This window comes from Suillus clintonianus (assembly GCF_016758775.1).
Source record: "Suillus clintonianus strain FC179 chromosome Unknown DEU56scaffold_90, whole genome shotgun sequence".
Classification (NCBI taxonomy): domain Eukaryota; kingdom Fungi; phylum Basidiomycota; class Agaricomycetes; order Boletales; family Suillaceae; genus Suillus; species Suillus clintonianus.
In genome coordinates this window covers 43,663-63,342 of record NW_024539314.1, presented here as the reverse complement: position 1 = coordinate 63,342, position 19,680 = coordinate 43,663, and the positions used below count along the sequence as shown (strand labels likewise).

At 48.3% G+C, this 19,680-nt stretch overlaps 6 protein-coding genes across 6 annotated transcripts; 2 read left to right on the top strand and 4 right to left on the bottom strand.

The window, feature by feature from the left end:
- Nucleotides 1–824, top strand: DEU56DRAFT_743994 (XPG I-region-domain-containing protein; the record flags this gene model as incomplete). The annotated part of the gene is made up of 3 exons (XM_041349042.1): nt 1–116; nt 169–310; nt 345–824. Coding segments are annotated over 3 exons (738 nt in total), but the record flags the coding sequence as incomplete, so codon positions are not given.
- An 861-nt stretch (nt 825–1,685) lies between these two features.
- DEU56DRAFT_743973 (uncharacterized protein) lies at nt 1,686–1,961 on the bottom strand (the record flags this gene model as incomplete). Its single annotated transcript, XM_041349036.1, has 2 exons — nt 1,686–1,787; nt 1,839–1,961. Coding segments are annotated over 2 exons (225 nt in total), but the record flags the coding sequence as incomplete, so codon positions are not given.
- Nucleotides 1,962–3,017: 1,056 nt separating this feature from the next.
- On the bottom strand, nt 3,018–3,509 carry DEU56DRAFT_743988 (uncharacterized protein; the record flags this gene model as incomplete). The annotated part of the gene is made up of 2 exons (XM_041349041.1): nt 3,018–3,293; nt 3,360–3,509. The coding sequence occupies 2 exons, from the start codon at nt 3,507–3,509 to the stop codon at nt 3,018–3,020; spliced, it is 426 nt and encodes a 141-aa protein (XP_041204407.1).
- A 7,472-nt stretch (nt 3,510–10,981) lies between these two features.
- On the bottom strand, nt 10,982–15,315 carry DEU56DRAFT_825847 (ATP citrate lyase). Its single transcript, XM_041354309.1, has 9 exons — nt 15,279–15,315; nt 14,910–15,226; nt 14,297–14,852; nt 14,032–14,250; nt 13,768–13,983; nt 12,991–13,717; nt 11,933–12,918; nt 11,684–11,835; nt 10,982–11,558 (listed from the first exon to the last, which is right to left on the bottom strand). Exons 1-9 carry the CDS (start codon nt 15,289–15,291, stop codon nt 11,292–11,294), a joined length of 3,453 nt encoding a protein of 1,150 aa, XP_041204406.1. The 5' UTR covers nt 15,292–15,315; the 3' UTR covers nt 10,982–11,291.
- An 880-nt stretch (nt 15,316–16,195) lies between these two features.
- On the top strand, nt 16,196–16,638 carry DEU56DRAFT_916656 (uncharacterized protein; the record flags this gene model as incomplete). Its single annotated transcript, XM_041357885.1, has 2 exons — nt 16,196–16,358; nt 16,415–16,638. The coding sequence occupies 2 exons, from the start codon at nt 16,196–16,198 to the stop codon at nt 16,636–16,638; spliced, it is 387 nt and encodes a 128-aa protein (XP_041204405.1).
- Nucleotides 16,639–16,968: 330 nt separating this feature from the next.
- DEU56DRAFT_743987 (amidohydrolase family-domain-containing protein) lies at nt 16,969–19,654 on the bottom strand (the record flags this gene model as incomplete). The annotated part of the gene is made up of 15 exons (XM_041349040.1): nt 16,969–17,194; nt 17,247–17,378; nt 17,431–17,477; nt 17,535–17,568; nt 17,624–17,651; nt 17,708–17,867; nt 17,934–18,029; nt 18,086–18,123; nt 18,176–18,320; nt 18,418–18,584; nt 18,657–18,822; nt 18,872–18,996; nt 19,050–19,121; nt 19,178–19,321; nt 19,378–19,654. 15 exons carry the CDS (start codon nt 19,652–19,654, stop codon nt 16,969–16,971), a joined length of 1,857 nt encoding a protein of 618 aa, XP_041204404.1.
- Between the last annotated feature and the right edge of the window lie 26 nt (nt 19,655–19,680).

Below are 19,680 nucleotides of genomic sequence, written 5' to 3'. Positions count from 1 at the left end.
GCTGCAGGAGAAGCCGAGGCTCAACTTGCCTTGATGAACAGGGCTGGTGTCATTGACACCATAATGACAGATGACAGTGATGTCTTTGTGTTCAGTGGGAAGACTGTCCTCCGAAAGTAAGCTTTTACTTTAGACTTCAATCATCTGTCCCTCATGTTCTTGCCTTAGCTCAACATTCTCCGCGGACACGATCAAGATATATACTGCTGGTGCCATTCAAGACCAAATTGATTATTGTCTTACTGGTGATGCTTTTATTACCATGGCTATTTGCTGCGGTGGTGATTATGATAAGGCAAGCTTTGATCTTGTTATGTGGACACTACACTGATATTTTCCTTCAGAATGGTCTTCTAGGCTGCAGGTGTGAGATAGCACTTGGCCTGGTTTGGTGCATGGACAACAGTATGCTGCACAGTGCTGCATGCAGCAGCAATCAGGACAGGGTCCTCGATCAGTGGCGAAACATTTCTCAATACCACCTTTTGAGTGATCCCACTGGAAGAATGGGCCGATCACATCCAGCACTTTCTTGTTCACTCTCTGAATCATTCCCTAGTGTGGATGTCATCAACTTGTATGCCTACCCTGCAGTCACCTCACTCGCCGAGCTAGCCAAATTGCAACTGCCAGCTCCCCCTGACCTTGCTCAGCTCACATCTGTAATTCAGCAACTCCTGGGCTGGAGCTCAAAGAAGCTTCTTACTACCTTCCATACTAATATCTGGCCTGTTGTCGTCCTACATGAACTCCTGGAGGATCTTGCTAACAATTCGCCCAAGAGCAATGAGGTCTGTGATTGCTATAACATCTCAACACACTGATAGACATGTGATCCAGATTAGTCTTGCCTCCGGCTGCACAAGGGCAGTGTTCCTCAACCATGCATCACGCGCAAAGAAGACACTTGCCGGAATTTTGGGGCACAATACTGATGTGCCCACTGATATGCTTGAGAAGGCCACACTTCAGCTGCTCGACCCAGAGGAGCCGGCCTCAGGCTGTCAGGATGATATAACACCATCACATAAGTATGTTCGAGTATGGCTTCCAGACAGGATCTATGACAGCTGGGTGAAGACAATGTTTCTATCATTGTCAGGTGATCCCTGCACAGCAGAGGTGCATCCCTCAGCCACGTCATTACTGCCCTCGCTGACATAGAGATAGAGCACTCCCTCGTCAATGCCATATGCTGTCCGTCAGTTGCCTGCGCACACCACCCCTGATTCTGCTGCCAGTACCTCTTCTATGAGTATCATTGACCTCACAGAAGACGAAGATGCAGGGGAGCTTGCCAGTAGCATCATCATTGATCTTACAGGTGATGATGATAATGATGACTTGATTGATCTCACTCTTTAATTCATGATTCAGTACTATACTTGTATCTTGTTCTTGTACTATATGTGACTTAATAAAGGTGCGGTTGCAAGCATAATAGGACAGGGAGCAAGTCTATTATTTCAATTTTCACCTACTCAAGCACATGAACAGCACCGCCCACACTGTCTGCACTTGATAGTTGGTCACTGGTTTGGATCAAAAAAATGCTCTTGTGGCTCCGCTGGGTCGTCGTTTGAAGATATAAGATACTTAACTATTGTCATGTTAGTGAATTTGGTGCTCCACCCGCCCCACTCACAAATCCTTCTCAGATGCCAGTGCCTTTCTATGTGCAAGTATTAGCAGCCTCCTTGACGAAATGAGTGGGTGCTGTAGGGAGCAGGGTCAATATTTATGTCGAGAAGGTTGTTCCAAAAGAGTTCCAAGAACTGTTCTGAGGACTTGAAGGCCACATTTAACTATTTATGCCAAGGTACAAAGTGGTAACGCACCATAGGGCTGTTTGCCTCTGCTATGCGGTCACCAGATGCCACTTTTGGGAAAAGGTAGCCTGATGTTAGCTTAGACTCAAGCAGCCAGGCAGTGAGTGCCTGTGTGGGACAGATATGGGCTTCATCTCATCTGAAGGGAGAACCCAAAGGTAAAATGGCTTGATATCTATTACACTTTTCGTGATTCTGCAAGCTCAATACAGATTCAATACATACCTCCATTTTGGTGGGTCCTTCGGAAGGGGAGGTATAGCACAACCCGATTTTTCTATGCTTGGATGGTCCAGTTTTGAGGGAGGTGGTTATGATAGTGTAGTTTAAATAACATTTCCTGAAAGAATTCAAATATTGCTCAAAATGAACACATGAAAAATTCAACATGACTCACAGATGTTATAGCATGGGCACTGTTAGCAACCTCGCTGGCCTGTACCTAGTAAAGCAGTTAAATAGTCAGCTACAAATCATCCAACATTTTTAGTGTCACCTTGCACCTCCGCAGCGAACACATAAACAATGACACCTCAACAGAGATCGAAGGATTGCTGACCATAGTGCCATCACCAGCATTGGACTCATGCCAATGCATGTTTCTGAGACTTCCCGACTTTCACACATTCATAATCCAGGCCACAATGACCCACAGAGCATTGGGTTGTTGTTTCTTGTTGAAGAAGTCTTCGTCTGACTGCAAAAGCCTCATCCTAATAGCAAGCGAGAGGCATGAATTCATTAATCTTCCATGCCACATGAGTAAATGTCAGCCTATCAAAGCCACACAGTAGTAGGACTATTCACCTCTTGTATTCAGCATCTGTGCCCTCTGTGACCCCCTTAGAAGTGTCCATGAGAGTCGCCTGCAGTTTAGCAAACTCAGAAGCATCCATTGATCTATTAACTGTCATTGTTGAGGCACTTAGTTCAGGGCCAATCAGGGTTTCTTGTTCTGCTGCAACATCCTCTTCGATACTGGCATCCATCTCGAGGTCGGTGGTAAGTGGAAGCACACTCCGAAAACCAGCAAAGTGTTGCTTAGGGTCAATCACTGTCGAGGTCATGGGTGCTGGTCAATAGAGAGTTTGTGTCTGAGTGCATCAGTGAAATTGTGGTGACCATACTTGTATTATTAGCTGACATATCCTAAACTTTGTATGCACAAGATAAACTATCCACCGCACTTCATGCCAGACCTTTGCCGGTCAACTCAATGAATCTTTTTGCAACAGCAGATGCCTTTGTCATGACGAACTCTTGTCCTCCTCTCCGGTAGGTAAAATGAGTGTCGAAGGTGGCACCAAACTCTCTGTGTGCCTGTTCTGCAAGGCGAGAGTCAACTGACATGCGTATATCATGCAGCTTCTGGATGATTGTGGTAAACTTCATGTGCTCTCCTTTGGCACTGAAGGTGGCCCAGAACTGCTCAGGACTGCCTTGATGGTAACGCTCGATGACAACCTGAGCACCGAGAGAATCAAAAGGTCAGTCAAATGTAGGTGGCGAGCATCCAAAGGGTATACTCACCTGCCAATCATTCCATTTATTCTTCATGCCCTGCCACTGCTGCTGTTTTCCATAGCGATAGAGTAACGGCCAGTATTCGACTGTGATTGGGTGACCACGGATGACAATGACAGACAGACCTTTCCAATGTTCAGTATGATCATCCCACATGTCATTGAGGCGCAGGATATCATGTGTAAAACTGATGGCAGGGGGATCAGGAATCTCGCTGGCATCCACTTCCAAGACAGTGCCATCTCTGAGCTGGAGTAGCTGTGGCTTCCCTGTCAGGGATTCTCTCGCTGCCTCACATTCTGATGCAGCAATCTCAGTGCTGGAGCGAGTGATGGCCTTGGCACCTAGTATAGGTGGGGACTGAGCAGCACTGGTTTCGTGGAGGGCACCTTGAACAAGGCTGACGATTTTTGCGCTCACATTTTGGATGATGGTGTCCTGCAACTGTTACTACCGGTTAGCTTGTGGCAGGAGAGATGTCAACGAGGAAGCACACCTCATCAATGTAGGGAACAGAGGGAATATTTGCAATGGTGGTCAGACAAGTATGACTGGACTCGGCACCAGCAACTGGAAGCACAATATCCATTGGCTGGTATGGATACTCTCTGGTGATCATCTCAGCTTATCAAGCCATAAGTTGGTCATTTCAATGAAGGAGGAAGGAAGGAAGGAAAGAAAGAAAGAAAGAAAGAAAGAAAGAAAGAAAGAAAGAAAGAAAGAAAGAGTGGCTTACCCATGGCAGCAGCGCTGCAACTTCAGCGGAGGTGTGTGTGTCCTTAGATCGGTCAATGACAGCAGTGGCAGCAGTGGTGCTGACCAGCTGTGCATGGCATTGCATAGACTGCTTTGTGCGGCCTGGCCTGGCTATGTCTGTGGGCCGATTTACGTGAGGCCCCTTGTGGGACTTGTGGGCACCTGGACGGAGCCTCGAGCAAGAAGTCAGCACCTAGTCACCATAGCAAAGTATAGCTGCGCACCTGTCCCATGAATCAGGCTCACAACTGAATTCCTCCAGCCGTTCAATCAGCATGGTCTTGCTGCCTGTCTGGCAGAGGTCAAACTCGGCACAGTGCTGCCTCAGCACTTTCACAGTCATATTGTAGCTATAGTACCAATGTCAATGTCTGATGGAAGTGAGCGAAGAAGACAGCATAACTTACATCGAGAGATGTTGAACCACTGGTTCTCTCTCCTGCCTGAATCGCCATGGGAAGGGAAGTGATCGCTCATGAGAGGACATTGATCCCTGAGTGGTGTCGCTGGTCATTTGGTCGTGTGCCCCAACATCAGCACTCCAGAATGCCTTGTTGTCATCTGAGCTGGGATGTGATCCAGTAGAACTGACCACATTCATTTTCAGGAAGCTTGGAATGCTGTTGGTGATGCTACTTTCATTGTTGTCGATGATGCAGAGGAAAATTTTCTTCCACAATGGATATGTTCCTATGAGAACGATGAATGCTGAGACACCCAGTATGACGGCAAAAGAGCTGGACTCGTTGAGTTCGTCTGGTGGTGCTAGAATGTCAGGGGCAGCAGTAGCAGTAGCGGTTGCTTCTGCTGCAGCCGAGCTGGAAGTGTTTGAGAGCTGAGTGAGGTTGGCTTGCAGTGAGTGCAGGAGTCGTGCACCAATGGTATTAGCAGAGGCGAGTGCGTGCGCCACATGCTGCAAGTTGGGATTAGGCAGTGGGATCTGGGGGACAGGCAGGTCAGCAATGCGAAACACTGAAACATAGCGCAAGCGAGTGACAGGAGAAGGGACTGTCGTCGCTTAGGTGGAAGGCCGTCACGGCGACGGCAACACTGACAGACAGACAGTAAAGTGGAAGAGCTTATGATTGAAGGTATGGGACGGGGGTAAGGTGTAAGTACATGTACGGCACTGTATATATACGAGTCAGTGTATCATGGTGTCCAATGAGGAGTGAGGATGTTTCTGTGAAGGATGATGTCGTCCGATGATGATGTAGCAGACTGACGTAGTAAGCCTATGCTTACACCCTTCCTCTCTATGGTTTTGAAATTTTCGTCTCCCAAGAGTCAAGGGCCTCGCAATCTTCTAACTGCCGTCGTGGCAACCACTCATCATCTTCCTCGCCGAATCCAACCCAATGAATGAGGTACTGTTTTCCGCGGCCGATCTTCCTCTCGTCAATTATCTTCTCAATGAAATTTTCGAGTTGTCCATCTTCAGTGACTACCGGGCCCGGCTGGGGGAGTTCTCGAGAGGGAAAAAGAGTTGCATTGTTTGGGTGATACAGACGTAGTTGGCTAGCATGAAAGGTAGGGAAGATGTTTGGTGAATTTGGTAAGTCGAGGGCGAAGGTAGATGTTTCTGGATGTGCGTCGATGATGGTGTAGGGACTGTCGTAACGTGGCATGAATTTTGCTACCCATTTGTCTCCCTTTTGAATGTACTCTCGACACCGATGTTTTGTCGCTAGTAAGACCTGATCGCCTGTGTGAAGATTTAAGGGTGGTGCACAGGTTTTGTTCACGATTGTTGCCTGTGCAGCTTTCGCAGCGAGTAAGTTGTCCTGCGCCTCCATAACATCATGTTTGAGCTGTGAGAGCAGCTTGTTTGCGCATTGGTGTTCTGGTTCGGGTGTAGCAGGCTCCTCAGGCAATATGGTGGGTTACATGCGGGGAGATCGTCCGAGATGTAGTTGGAAAGGCGAGAAGCCGGTACTTGCATTGATGGTGTTCATGATATTGAAATGTACGCGTGGTAGGGCGCGCACCCATCCTTTGTGATTGCGGTTGACATAGTAACGTAGATTTTGATTGACGGTCTTGTTCGTGCATTCACTGGCACCGTCAGTTTTGGGGTGATATGATGAGGACATCTTAAGTTTTATGCCTGTCAGTTTGTGAAGCGCACGCCAGAATTTTGACAAAAATATCTTATCGCGATCCGATACTATTTCTGAAGGCAACCCATTTTCGCAAAACCAGTTGTCGAAGAATAAGGACGCGAAGTGTTCGGCCGTTATGTTGTCCTTGCAGGGGATTAAACGGATGTTGGAATTCAGTCGATCCGTCATTGAGATTAGCATGTTGTATCTGTTGTCCTCAGGTAAAGGGCCGATGAAATCAATAGCTACGGAGTCGCCACGAGAGTCTGGGATTGGTAAAGGGTGGAGTGGACCCGCGGTAGCCGTAGTTTTGGACTTGTTACGCATGCAGTCCATGCAGGAGGGGATGTACGAGTCAACTAAGTCCCTGCACATACTTGGCCAGTAATAAGACGCCCTAAGCAGTGCATATGATTTGTCGGCGCCAAAATGACCAGCTGTGTCGTGTACCACGTGGAAGAGGTGCTCGCGCAAGTTGTCCACTCTAGGAATGATGAGGTGTTCTGCGATGCGGAAGAGATCATGTTCGTCTTTCGACAGACCTGGTAATGACCCCAGGAGGCCAGTGAGTTTCTTGCACCATGGATCCAGTTGATAACCTTGAACAATGCGAGTCCTGATGTTGGTATCTGCTTGTAGAGTCAGTATGGCAGCGCAGATTTGTGATGCCTCAACCGTATCCGTTCGTCTAGACAAGGCGTCAGCTGCTGTATTTAGTTCACCTTTAATGTAATGTATGTCGACGTCATATTGTGACATATACTCTGCCCAGTGCACCTGTCTTCTCAACAGATCACGCTGAGTGTTGAAATTCTGTAACGTGCAGTGGTCAGTGTAAACATCAATATGCGCACCAAGTAACTCTGTGCGCCATTTCTTTAATGCTCTCATGATGGAGAGTAACTCCTTCTCATGCATGGGGTAATTTAGTTGTGCGCAATGTAGTTGTGCCGAGTCGAAGGTTACTGGACACGCTGTCTGGTGTGTCGGTCCCCATGATAATACTGCACCAGTCGCATAATCGGAGGCGTCACAGGTAAGGAAAATTTTGTTGTCACCGGGATTATCATGATTGATTGTTGTGAGGCAATGAGGGCTGATAACCAGTTCTTTGATGGCTTTGAAGGCCAGCACGTGTTCTGTTGACCAGGGAGGGAATTGGGTTTCTGCAGCTTTTGTGGCCAGTGCGGTTAACACTCTTGTGTACTTAGCAATGTCAGGAAGATGATCTGTGAGGTAGCGAACCATACCGAGAAATGAGCGGACATTGGACGCTTTTCGAGGCTGCAGCCAGTCAAGTATCTGTGTGATCTTCGAGGAATCTGCCTCGATACCGCGAGCTGAAATGTGGTGACCTAAGAAGTCAATTTCGGTGTTGAAAAGCGATGTCTTCTTTGGCGAACAATATAGGTGAGCCGCCCTTAAGGTGTTTAGCACGAGACGGACATTGGCTTCATGTTCCTTAAGCATCTGGGACCAGATGATTATGTCGTCCAGATAGACATGGCATATTTTGCCGATCAGATGATGAAGGGCCGTTGTCATGCGCCGTTGGTGTACGGTGGGCGCGTTTCTGACGCCCATTGGCATGACTGTCCACTCATACTTACTGAACGGTGTGTGAACGGCCAGAAACTTCATGTTGTCTGGATGTACGCATGTCTGAAAAAATGTGTTAGTCATATCAATCTTTCCAAAGAACTTTCCTTTTGTGCAATCTTTTAAGATTTCATCAATACGTGGGAGAGGGTGATTGTCGGCAACAGTGTTAAGGTTGAGTTGTCGAAAATCGTTAACCCAATGCGGTAAGACTGAAGGATCTGCCTTCGGAATGATGAATGATGGCGACGACCACTCGCTATCTGACGGTCGTAATCGCCCACTCTCCAGATGGGAATCCAATAACATTTTCCAAGCTGATCTGTACTTCTTGGGGCAATCATATGACCGAAGCTGTACAATTTTATTAGCATCCTTTAAGTTAATTCGGAACAAAACATTATCTGGCATGGCGTCGTTATGAGGGATATCAGAGGGGAATCGGTCATGGAATTCGGCCTTAATTTTGGAGTCCATGTGCTGTAGTTCTTGTTGGTAAGCCAGATCTTCAATCTTCACCGATACAGCGCTAATGACGTCGATTCTGTTTACTTGTTCACATTCGCTGTCGACGATACATTTCAGTTCCGGAAGTACACTTCGTAATTCGTTTACGACACTTTGCTTCTTCCAGAATAGATCAGGACCGAACGATGGCGTTGGAGGTGATTTCAATGGAGGCGGGGTCGTTGGTACATGTAAAGGGTCGTAATTAGTATCTTTCACAATGCATGTACGTAGTTCGTGATCGATCACAATTCAATTATGTTGAAGAAAAGGACCGCCAAGTAATAATGGCGTACAGAGGTTTGGTGCAATGAGTGCACGTACAACACGAGAAGTGTAAGACTGGTCCAGAGAGGTACAAGAAAGTTTGACAAAGTGCGATAAAAGGAAGGGCTTCAATTGGGAGAGTGCGAGGGAGATTGGTAACATTTTTGTGAGTTTGCGACAATGAAGTTGCAGTTGGTTGACGAGGTCTTCACTAATCAGAACTAATGAAGAACCATGGTCAATAAGCGCAGAGACAGAAATAGGAGAGGAAACCACTGGCCCATCAACAAGACAGTTCCAACGGAGGTGGGGAGTCTGTAGTGGGGCCACACACTCTTCGTCAGAATCAGTACCATCACCTAGTACCGCTGACGGCATAATGACCACCACCATGTTCTGTTCCTCATCAGCGATTTTTACCGCTGCGACTACACCACCTTTACGAGCCTTTTTGTTGGCGACACTTGTGGCGTTCAGCGTTTTGTAACTTGCACCGTCGGGGAATCCCTTAGAACAAGATGTCGATGTATGTCCCGCGAAGGGTTCAGGCCATGGTGTCATATTAGTGCATTAAATTAATTGTAGTTACAAGACAAATGTAGTGCATTAAACATTGTAACTATCAGTACACCAATCACTTACATAATATCTAATGATAACTAAATCTCCAAGGCAGAATATAATCCTAGCTAACCCTAACTAACTGAACCACTAACCACTAACTACTGACTACTAACCCTCTAACCACTTACCACTAACCACTAGCCATTAACCCTCTAACCCTCTAAAAACTAACATCTAACATATAACCCTCTAACCGCTCTAACCACTCTAACTAAGATTAAATTTTTAATTAATTAGCAATTACAATGATTAATGCACAACCTGTATCTTGTAATTACAATAGTAATGCATTATTACCACCTCACCTTGTGAAGGGTTCGCGGCATTTATAGCAGCCATCATTGTCTCTGAGCAGTTGGCATTCAATGTCAGTCAATGGCGGAAGGTGAATGAAGGCTTTGGTGGAGGAGTTGGGCGTGGTAGTGCTGCTTTTTGAGTTAAAACAGCTGGAGGAGGACAGTTTGTTATCTGTGGTAGGTTTGGGTATGCCGACACGTGCACGTTCTGTGTGTAAAGCGGCTTCCACAGCGCCCTTTTGACGAGCAAGGTAGCACAGATGTTTTTCATCAATCAAGCGCACCTTTTCAACCCATTTGCGTAAGTCTAACTCTTCAATGTTCTCGGCGTAGTAATCAGCTGCGAGGTTGGGGTGCATGTGTGATTCGAGATGGTAGAGAATATTGATGTCGTCAAGGTGAGACTTGGTATCCTGCAAGAGAGTGTTTTGACTTTGGATGTCGACCGCCCATTCAGAAAAGGGACGTTGACCTTGGACGGAGGCAAGCATCTTTCTACGGACCATGTCAGACCAGTCAGTCGGTAACCAGTAATCTCGAACAGCAGCCATGTAGTCCTTAAAGGGCATTGCATCAAGATCTGTTTGGTTATTGAGGTACCAATCTTGCACGATTGGATCTTGCATGCCCCATGCTACCTTCTTTACCTTGTCTCTGTCTTTGACGTCTTTGTGGAGAAAGAATTGAAGGCAACCCATTTCCCAAGCACGTAGCGCTTCGGGTGTGATTTCGCCAACGGTGAGAAATGGTGGTTTGCTTGCTGAGGACTGTTCTGCACGTGTGATCTTGGTGGTGGTGGACATGGCATGAAGGGGATAATCGGCTTCGGATTCTGAGGAGGAAGACGATAGTGTGTGGCTCGGAGACGGGTGACGAACGGGGGATGTTGTCGACGTGTCTGGAGTGTTAACAGTGTGATCGATATTCGGTGGAGTAGCGCTTGCCTTTCCACGACTGCGTGTAGTGACAGTCGTAGGAGGGACGCTACGAGAACGAGTAGGAGGCAGTTTGACTTATGCACGGTAGCGGGCTGACGTGAGTCAACACCCTAACAAATCGTTGCGGTTTCAGTGGTTCCTTTTAATGGGAGAAAACAGTTCGGATGGCAGACAGGGCTCGACTGGACTTTAAAAAGAAGTGGAAGGCCATCATGGCGACGGCAACACTGACAGACAGTAAAGTGGAAGAGCTTATGATTGAAGGTATGGGACGGGGGTAAGGTGTAAGTACATGTACGGTGCTGTATATATACAAGTCAGTGTATCACGGTGTCCAATGAGGAGTGAGGATGTTTCTGTGAAGGATGACGTCGTCTGATGATGACGTAGCAGACTGACATAGTAAGCCTATGCTTACATTAGGTCAGCGTGCATAGGACGGTGTTTGCCGAGCGTCACGCCTGCATGCGGACGGTGTTGTTTTCGAGAGAAGTGCTGAAGTGCTGCAGCATAAGTAATCCCCCTACTACTTAGTAAGGAAGATCCTATCACATCAACATTACTAATCAGTGCTATTAATGACAGGTGCCCAGATCCTTCAGTGAAAAAAACACATGACCACCCAGGAACTCCTTCGCGACGAAATCTATCGATTGCAGCAATAACCTTGTGTGCGTTCATGCTATGTATTCTACGGTTTGATCAAGTACAGAAACAACTTACAACAGAAGATGATCGTGCTATGCGGTTCAGGTTTGTATTATGCATGTCTATTAGTCTCATTTTACAACGGGCGCGGCGGCCCATCTCGCCTTGGCTCAGCTTGACTCTCGATATCAAGACGGCACCTCACTGCATCTTCCCCAATACTCTCGGCTGACTCAGATCCGCAATGTTAATGAAAATGTCATCCGCAGGGTGTCTGTACAGCGGCGCACGGAGCCTCTTCTGGTCGAGATGATGGCCGATGAAACCGATGCTGCGGCCTAGGACGAAGAGCCCGTTGAGGGTTCCGATCTTGATGTATTCGTCGGCTTCTTCGGGAGTGAAGGCACCGGAATCGCGGAGGAGGTCGACGAAGCAGACAGCGATACAGCCGTCGACGTTGAGGATGAGCTGTGTAGACGGGCGTTAGTTTTGTTCGAGGAAGTTTAAGTTGATCGATCGAGGAACGAGGAAGGAAGGAAGGGCGCGAGCGAGAAACGAGAGGGCGAAGTGAAGGAGTAGAAGAAGGAACTCACAGTATCCTTCTTACTGGTCGTCACCTTCTCAACAGCAAGCGCATAATCAAGAAGCGAATGACTCGGGAAGTTCTTCCTCACGTATTCCTTGACGAGCTCGACACGGAGATCGGGGTTGTTGACTGATTTGATCTTGTGGCCTATACCAGAGACTGTCGGAATTCGCGTTAGCCTAGTTCCACAGCCAAAATACGAGGGGCACCAAAGAACACCGAAAACGGGTGAAAGAGGGAGGAAAGAAACACTCACTAAGCTTGTTAGCCTTGCGACTATTATCCACAAACTCCCTAGGCGTCAACCCCATATCCCTAGCCCCACTGAACATACTGGCAGCCTCATCAAGCGCCCCACCAAACCGACTCCCAATCGTCAACAACCCACTCGCCAGACTCGATATCAAATCTTTGCCTGCACGGGTAGCGACGATGGTGTTCATCGCACCGCTAACGGCTGGACCGTGGTCTGCGGTAAGCATCAAAACCATCTCGATGAATTTAGTGGCCCAGGGCGGGAGGCGGCGTTTGAACCAGAGCAACGAAACAACACCTCCGAGACCGATGTCTTCGCGGAACACATCAGAGATCCGCATTCCAGCATAGAGTAGCTCCTGTCCACGCTCATCAGAGATCGTACTGATAAACGCAGCCGGTTTCCGAATAAGACCCAGCTCCTGCGCCCATTTATAATCCATGGGTATAACAGGCGGCTCGACTTCTTTCACAGGTGCAATGACGCCTTCTCTCACGAGCGACTCGTACGTGTCTTTGAGAGCTTGAGGGAGCTCCTCGAATGTGGTGGGCACGATGAACCCTGCTTCGCGCATAGCTTTGTTCTTAGCGTCTGCGGTCTCGCTATCGCTGTTTGCCATGCTGCCTGCATGTCCGAATTGGACTTCGGTAGCGAACATGGATGCGCAGGTGCCGATTGCCCATGCTACGATCGGTTTTTTGATTTGCCCAGATTTGACAGCTTCAATGACGCGGTATTCTTCGACACCACCGACTTCGCCGAGGAGGACGAGCATTTTGCAGGCGGGATCGGCTTCGTAGCGGAGAAGGTGGTCGATGAATGTGGATCCGGGGTAGCGGTCACCGCCGATAGCAATGCCTTCGTAGGTGCCGTTTGTGACAAGGCTGAGAATGTTGTTGAGTTCGTTGGACATGCCTCCGGATTTGGAGACGTAGCCAACACTGCCAGCCCGGTAGAGCTTGGAGGCGATGATGTTGTCCATCATGCTGTGTGGCATCAGGGAAGAGAAATATCGATGTCAGCGTACGCCGTTCAGAAAAGTCAAAGACACAACGCACCCTCCAGAATTCCCAATCCTGAAACACCCAGGCTTAATCCCACCAACGGTAGCAGGCCCAATAATCAAAACACCCTTCTCCTTCGCCTTCCACAGAATCTCCCTTGCCTGTCTTTCAGGCACACCCTCCGCAATCAACGCAATAGCTTTAATACTCTCATACCCCAAACACTCCATCGTACTGCTATACACACTCCTGCTCGACGCGAAGTTCACGACGACATCGACGTCGGGGTGTTTCTTGACAGCTTCTTCGAGAGAGGTGTATACGGGGAGGAGCGTCTCGCGTGTTCCCCAGTAGAATTTCTGGATATGGTGTCCTCCGAAAGGGTATATCATAGCTGCGACACTGGGGCGCGCGCGTTTACAGCTGTAATCAAAGTCCAGCATGCCCTGGATCGCACGCGGCTGAAGACCGTACACGAAACTGCGTGTGTCTTCATCGAAAGGTCGATATGCAGGCCGTGCGCCTTTCTCACTGAGAGAATCGAAACGCACGACAACGTCGTTGGGCTGGGTGCGTTCGCCGCTGGCGTGGATGGTGCCGACGTCGCTGGCGCCGGGCTCAGGGGTTGCAGGTGAGATCTTGGGGGAGCCGGGTGCGGTGGCGGGGACGCTGATGGGTGCTGTTGCGCTTGTTGTGGATTTGAGACCAAGGGCGAGGGGGACGATCTCGGTGATGTGAGTGTCAGGGCCGAAGACGCGGATGGGGACGCCAAGAGATTCGCCTGTGTTATTGTGAGTATATATGCGTTTGTAAGAGATGAACGAGACTCACCGAGTAAACGCATGGCTTTGAGACCTTCTTGCCAGTTTGGACCGCCGCGGCGGACGTATATCTTGGCTTTGTGGGCGATGAGCTGGGCTTTGTAGGAAGTGAGTGCGCGGATGATGCCTTTGAAGGTGGCCGCGACGTTGGTGAAGTTGGCGATACCACCACCAATAATGAGGACCTTGCCGTCAGGGCGGGGAGGTGGGCGAGTGAGGAGGTCAACTACGGGGGTATATTAGTATAATTCGATTGAAGAGAAAAGATACGGACGGATTGTCTTGGCATATTCGAAAGTCTGACCCTCGCTTGGGGCACCAGAGTACTCGCCATAGTTGGCGAGTTCATGGGCGAAACCTGCGGCTGCAATGGCGTCACTGTAGACGACTGATGCACCACCACCTGCGACCATGGTCCAGACACGACCGGTGGGGTTGAGGACGGTGAGCTTGAGGGAAGCACCGGTGGAAGCATCAAGTTTTTGAATATAAGCTATGTAAAATTAGTACTATGCAACGGTAATCGACATTGAACGCACCTTCTTCCTTTGTAAGATCTCTACCAAATGGAGCAGGCCAGGCCATGGGTGGGCCACGGTCAGCGGTGACCTTTGAGCCGGTGGTGGTAGCAGCTAGGCTAGTCTCGTAGACAGTGAGGTCTCTTGCGACAGCCCACTTGGGACCACATATGCTCTCTGCCGTCTGGTCGAGTTTCGCTGCCATATCGAGGTAGTGAATGGAACCGTCATCGAGGACGACCAAAGGGTTAATTTCAAGATACGCAAAGTGAAGATCGACATAAACAGAGTAGAGTCTGACGAGGAAATCGGTGAGGACTTCTTTCTTGTGCGCTGGGACTTCGCGGAGGAGGGTCTTCTGGAGGTCCGCACGGGTTGGGAAAGGGCCTAGAACGGGTATGTCTAGCTTGAGTGCCTTTGCATCGACATCGCCTACGTCAACACCACCTGAAGTGGTGAAGAGGAGGGTGTCTGCGTGACGTGCTGACGTGATACAGATGTAATACTCCGAGTCCGATGGGTGAGGGAGGAAAGGTTCGACGATGAAGGAGCTGAGTGTGCCAGTGACTGATTCCACCTGTTATAGAAAGTGAGTTAATTGGTTAGTTGATCGAGAAGGGAAGATGGTAATTACCCTCTGGGGTTTACCGGCTCTATCTTGGATCCATTGCTTCGCGTCTTGCCAGTCTTTGTTGAGGGCGAGTAAGCCTGCTTTGCCTCTGCGTTTGATAAGCTGATCTGGCTTTGCGACGAGCTTGGTTGTGGATACCCAAGAAGGGAGAAGGGTATCTGGAGTGATGGAATCAGTTGCAGGATCCCATAAGATCTGAGCTACGCGTGGAGCTGGAAATTTGAGGGTAGAAGAAGGGGATGGGGTGAAGTTTGGGTTTGGTGCTGGTGCACGTTGAAGCCAATAGGCTAGGAGAAGCTTTGCGTCGTATTCTCTGATTGCTACAGACGGTGATCTAGTTAGTATGAGTTGGGTATTAATCGCGATGCGAACCTTTTGAAGACATTGTAGGGGAGAAGGAGGAAACGATGTCTATCTGATCTTGACAGAACGCTATTTTATGGCACTGAACCCCAATATTCACACGACCTAAAATTTACACAGCCACACTCGAACCACTTCCTGCAATCGAACCATCCAAAAAGATCGTATCACTAGTCGATACTCGGTACAGCTCTGACACAGGCTCATTCGGGTATGTAATGATACACAAGGCAAACACCTGCTACCTCGGGAACGAACAGATTCTGCTGGAAATTCAACGATAACTCAACGTGCACCGACCAGCTCTGCAAGGACGATGTTTGCTGGTGTGCAGATGACGCTTTAACACATGTAAAGATGACAACTTGTCACATAGGCTAGCTAGGGATTTGCAGTCAATGACATTAATGTGGTCTTCTCACCCGAGTTTGAACATAGCTATTAATACATATAATCAAGTGAGTGCGCTCTACGCATACGGTTAATCACATCGTCCCTGTAGAAATCGGGATCCTGCTGTATCCTAAAGCTTTGAATAGCCGAATTTGCTTAAAAAAATTTCCATCTTAGCCATTGTACATCAAAATGATCACTGGTCTTATCATTGCGAGAGCACAGAATCACCTGGCAGCGACTTGGTTTTCAAGTACGTGCTGGTTTATCCAAGGACTGATTGGCTAATTATCTAAAGTTCTCGGGTGTCTTTGCTAGAATAGTAGTGAGTGTTATTACGCTCACCAGGGGATGCAGATAGTAGCCTTGTAAGTATTTCATTCCGGTAGTACGTACTTATTCACTAAACAATCCGATGGTGCAGCTTCTGAAATGCAAAACCCACGGAGGAATATTTCCAAAGCTATTCACAGAGTTCCCTACCCAAAATTTTCTTTTTTTTTTTAAAAAAAAAAAAAATTACGTTGAGCATCATGTTATCTCACGATGAACAGCCTCTTGCAGCTCAGTATACTCTTGGCGTTTTCGTTGCAGGCCCCGGGATCAAATCACACGGACCTGTTGACGGGATCTCGTTTCTTTGCAAAGTCGCCATTTACGATTGTGGCCGCATGATGCAGACTTCAGAAATACGAGGTGTGTGTACTTAAGTTTTTCCATAAAGTCGTGTTTCATTTTCCACTACCATGCAGTGTTACCCACTGTAGTCGGCGCGGGCTTCATAACCAGCGCATTCTCTGCAGGTAACTCCCTCCTATTTTGCTCTTCACGTATCCTCTATGATCTAGCATTTCATAACCAAGCACCCCAGTTCCTCCTCTCTCGCTATCTGTACGAAGAAAGGCGTGCCTATTGTAGCAGTTCTCTGTTCGGTAAGAATAAACGCTTGGCTAGTCCTAAGTACCACGGACGCTGATGTGGGGTCAACAGGGTGATTTTGTTGTTTTTAAGTGGGACTGCATCCTTCGTCCCGTCCAGTGGCTTCACAAAGCTTGGGACTTTGTGTAACCATTTGGCATGCTTATGAAGTATCTGAGACCTTTGACGAAAATCCTAGTTTGCTGATGCCAAACCCAGCACCACAGCATGCAACTCGTAAAAATAAGCATATGCATGAAGAGTTTATAATACATAAAACTATCCTTCCCAACCGAACCAATTATATACAAGTTCTAATTCAATGCGAAGTTTGACAAGAGCTGGTTAGATTTGGTAGTGCTATTAGAGACAGCCGCTGCCAGGCCGGTCATAGATTCCCGTACTCGACTTCCCCATCGATTACAGTTGCTGTTACTTTGGCACCTAAAATATCCTCAACGGGTACCGTCATAATATCACGATCGAGAACGACGAAATCAGCTTTCTTTCCAATTGAAAGTGAACCAAGGGTATCCTCGGAGAAAGACGCGTATGCAGTGTCGAGTGTCATGCCTTTGAGTGCTTCAGCGCGCGTGAGGCGTTCGGATGGGTACCTAGGAACAGGGTAATCGATTTACCGCATTTGAAAGTATAACAGAACCTTACCAGCCTCCGGGACCATGGGGCGAGCTGCCTTTTACAGAAAGGCGTGAAACAGCGGCGTAGAAACCAAGAAGAGGGTTGATGCCCTCGACAGGGAAGTCAGAGCCAAGGGGCAATACTCTGTTTGGAGACGCGCTGTGGTGCATCAGCGACAGCACAATACGAGCCGAGAAGTGAAATATCTCACTCGAGCATAGCTCGATACGCATACGCGCCTTGGATTCTCTTTGGACCCTGTGGGAACCCGGTTTGCTTTGCTGTCTAAGATGTAACAAAAAAATGGGGACATACCAACCGATCCTCGGCATACCACATGTCACTTGTCCTGCAAGGCGGGTTGTGTCAACTAGACAGTCGATAAAGTGTATCGTCGGACTCACGCATGGGTTGGCTGCACACTAGGTATCACTGGATTTATACCATCGATAACGCGAACGCAAAATACGAAACGGGAGGCCTCTTACCGCCCAACTTTCCAGTCCGTTTAATATCATGCTGTGTCAAGATCTGCGCATGCTCAATACGAGGTCGCAAGTTGTCTGTGGAAAATGAAGCGTTGGCGAGCATATCCTCATAAATGTCAAGTACGACATGATTTGCCCGGTCCCCGATGCAGTGGATGTTCTAGTGCGAAGAGCCAAATTCTTGAGCTCATGAAAGGACGAACGAACGTGACAGCAAGACACTTACAACTTGCCAACCATCTGTAGAAAACTCCCTCACCAGCTTCGCAAGTGCTTCCGGCTGCACCCGCATGATACCGCTCGTTGACGGATTATCACTGTACTAATCATTTATATCAGCACAACGATGCCTGAGCCATGACGTGGATGGGTGCTCACGGGCTCGAGGAGCGCAGCACCAAACGAACCCAGCGCACCTAGTTATTGAAGATGAATATAAGAACAAAAATTGTTTCGAATAAAACTGACCATCCGTGAAAAGTTTGACGCTGCGCACCGTCAATCGTCCACCAACTCCATGCTGGATCAGTCTCGGGATTTGGTCTCCCCAATAGTCATCAGAGTTCACACTACCCATGAGATAAAATCGGAGCTGCACGTGTTCAACAGACTGCTATGTTCAAGGAGGCAAAGAACTGACGGGCAACTTCTGAGTCTCTGAAATTCTGGAAGACGATTAATTCGAGATCTGGAGGGAGAGCATGTGTCACGCACTTCTTGTAGAACCGTATTTCCTCTGGGACTGACATTGCGTCATGCACTGTAGTCAGACCCACTGCGAGCGCGTCAGTAGTAGCGCGGGTGAAGTACTCCATCGCACGGGTCTCGCTGAAGGGTTGTGAGGGAACGAGATCCATAGCATTGTCGACGAATATTCCTGTGATTCAATAAAAGCTTCAGACGAGGAGTACTACCTCAAGAATGAACATCATGAAGGAGGAAAACACACCGGTAGGTTTTCCGTGCTCGTCGCGAATAATCAGCCCACCATCGACGTTCTCTGGGAGAGGTGCCATGAGCTGCAGCACGCGGTTGGACACCCAGGAGGCATGAACATCAATACGAGCGAGGGATATTCGCCGACCGCGAAGGAGTGGTTCCCTGTCAAAGTCATCCTTGAGTGTTGTCAGTAGATGTGAAGAGGGAGGAAATAGAGAGACACACGGCATGAGGATATTGCGCTCCGAGCCATTTATTCTGGTCCCATCCCATACCCTCTATAAATCGAGTGGGATCGCCTAGAATGTCGGGATTCGATATAACATAAGCTTTCAAGTAGCTCAAGACCTCTTTCATGCGTTCAGTAAACTGTTGGTGGACTACAAAGTGAGTTGAAGCAAACCATCTACAGAGGTACAGTCCTCCAAGTTTAGATTCATCTTAAAGCCATACTGCAACATATGAGCATGAGCATCTTCAAGGGTCGAGAATGAAAACACGAATTTAGAATTGAATTTGGTGACTTCATACCAGTCAGTCCGGGAACTACGATACTGTCAGGTTGGATGGTTATTACTCTCAGAGACGGCTCGAGTAAATTGAATGGCCATGGTAGCTGGATGACGCCTGGGATCTCTGATAACTGTCGTTGCCTCCAGCGTAAGGTTATGTCCTCTGTTCATAATTGCAGCGCGTGAGTTGTTGCATCAATAAGGCGACGTTGCACGCACCTAGATCACCTGTGTCTGAGATGAGGGTATCATGCACGACGATGCATTGGACATTCGGAAGATCCGAGTCGACTGTGTAGACTTTGCGGTTGGCAGAACAGACTGCATAGTCCAAGGAATGGGTTTCAGGTTTGAGCCATGTCACGGTCGCTCCCAGCGCAACCAAGAGGGCGAGGAACCGTGATCTAGTTAACCAGCTTCGACGCTGAGGTTGATTGATACTAGTACTCTGCCCACTTGCCGGCTCAGACTTGACTGGGACTCCTGAGGAACTCATGTCGTGCGAGAAAACACACGAAGCTT

What these genes read in the sequence shown, in the direction of transcription:
- DEU56DRAFT_825847 (XM_041354309.1), bottom strand. An exon ending in GAGCCGGTAAACCCCAGAGG is followed by an intron (nt 14,853 to 14,909) that starts GTAATTACCATC and finishes TTTCTATAACAG; the next exon opens with GTGGAATCAGTCACTGGCAC. An exon ending in CAAAGCCATGCGTTTACTCG is followed by an intron (nt 13,718 to 13,767) that starts GTGAGTCTCGTT and finishes ACAATAACACAG; the next exon opens with GCGAATCTCTTGGCGTCCCC.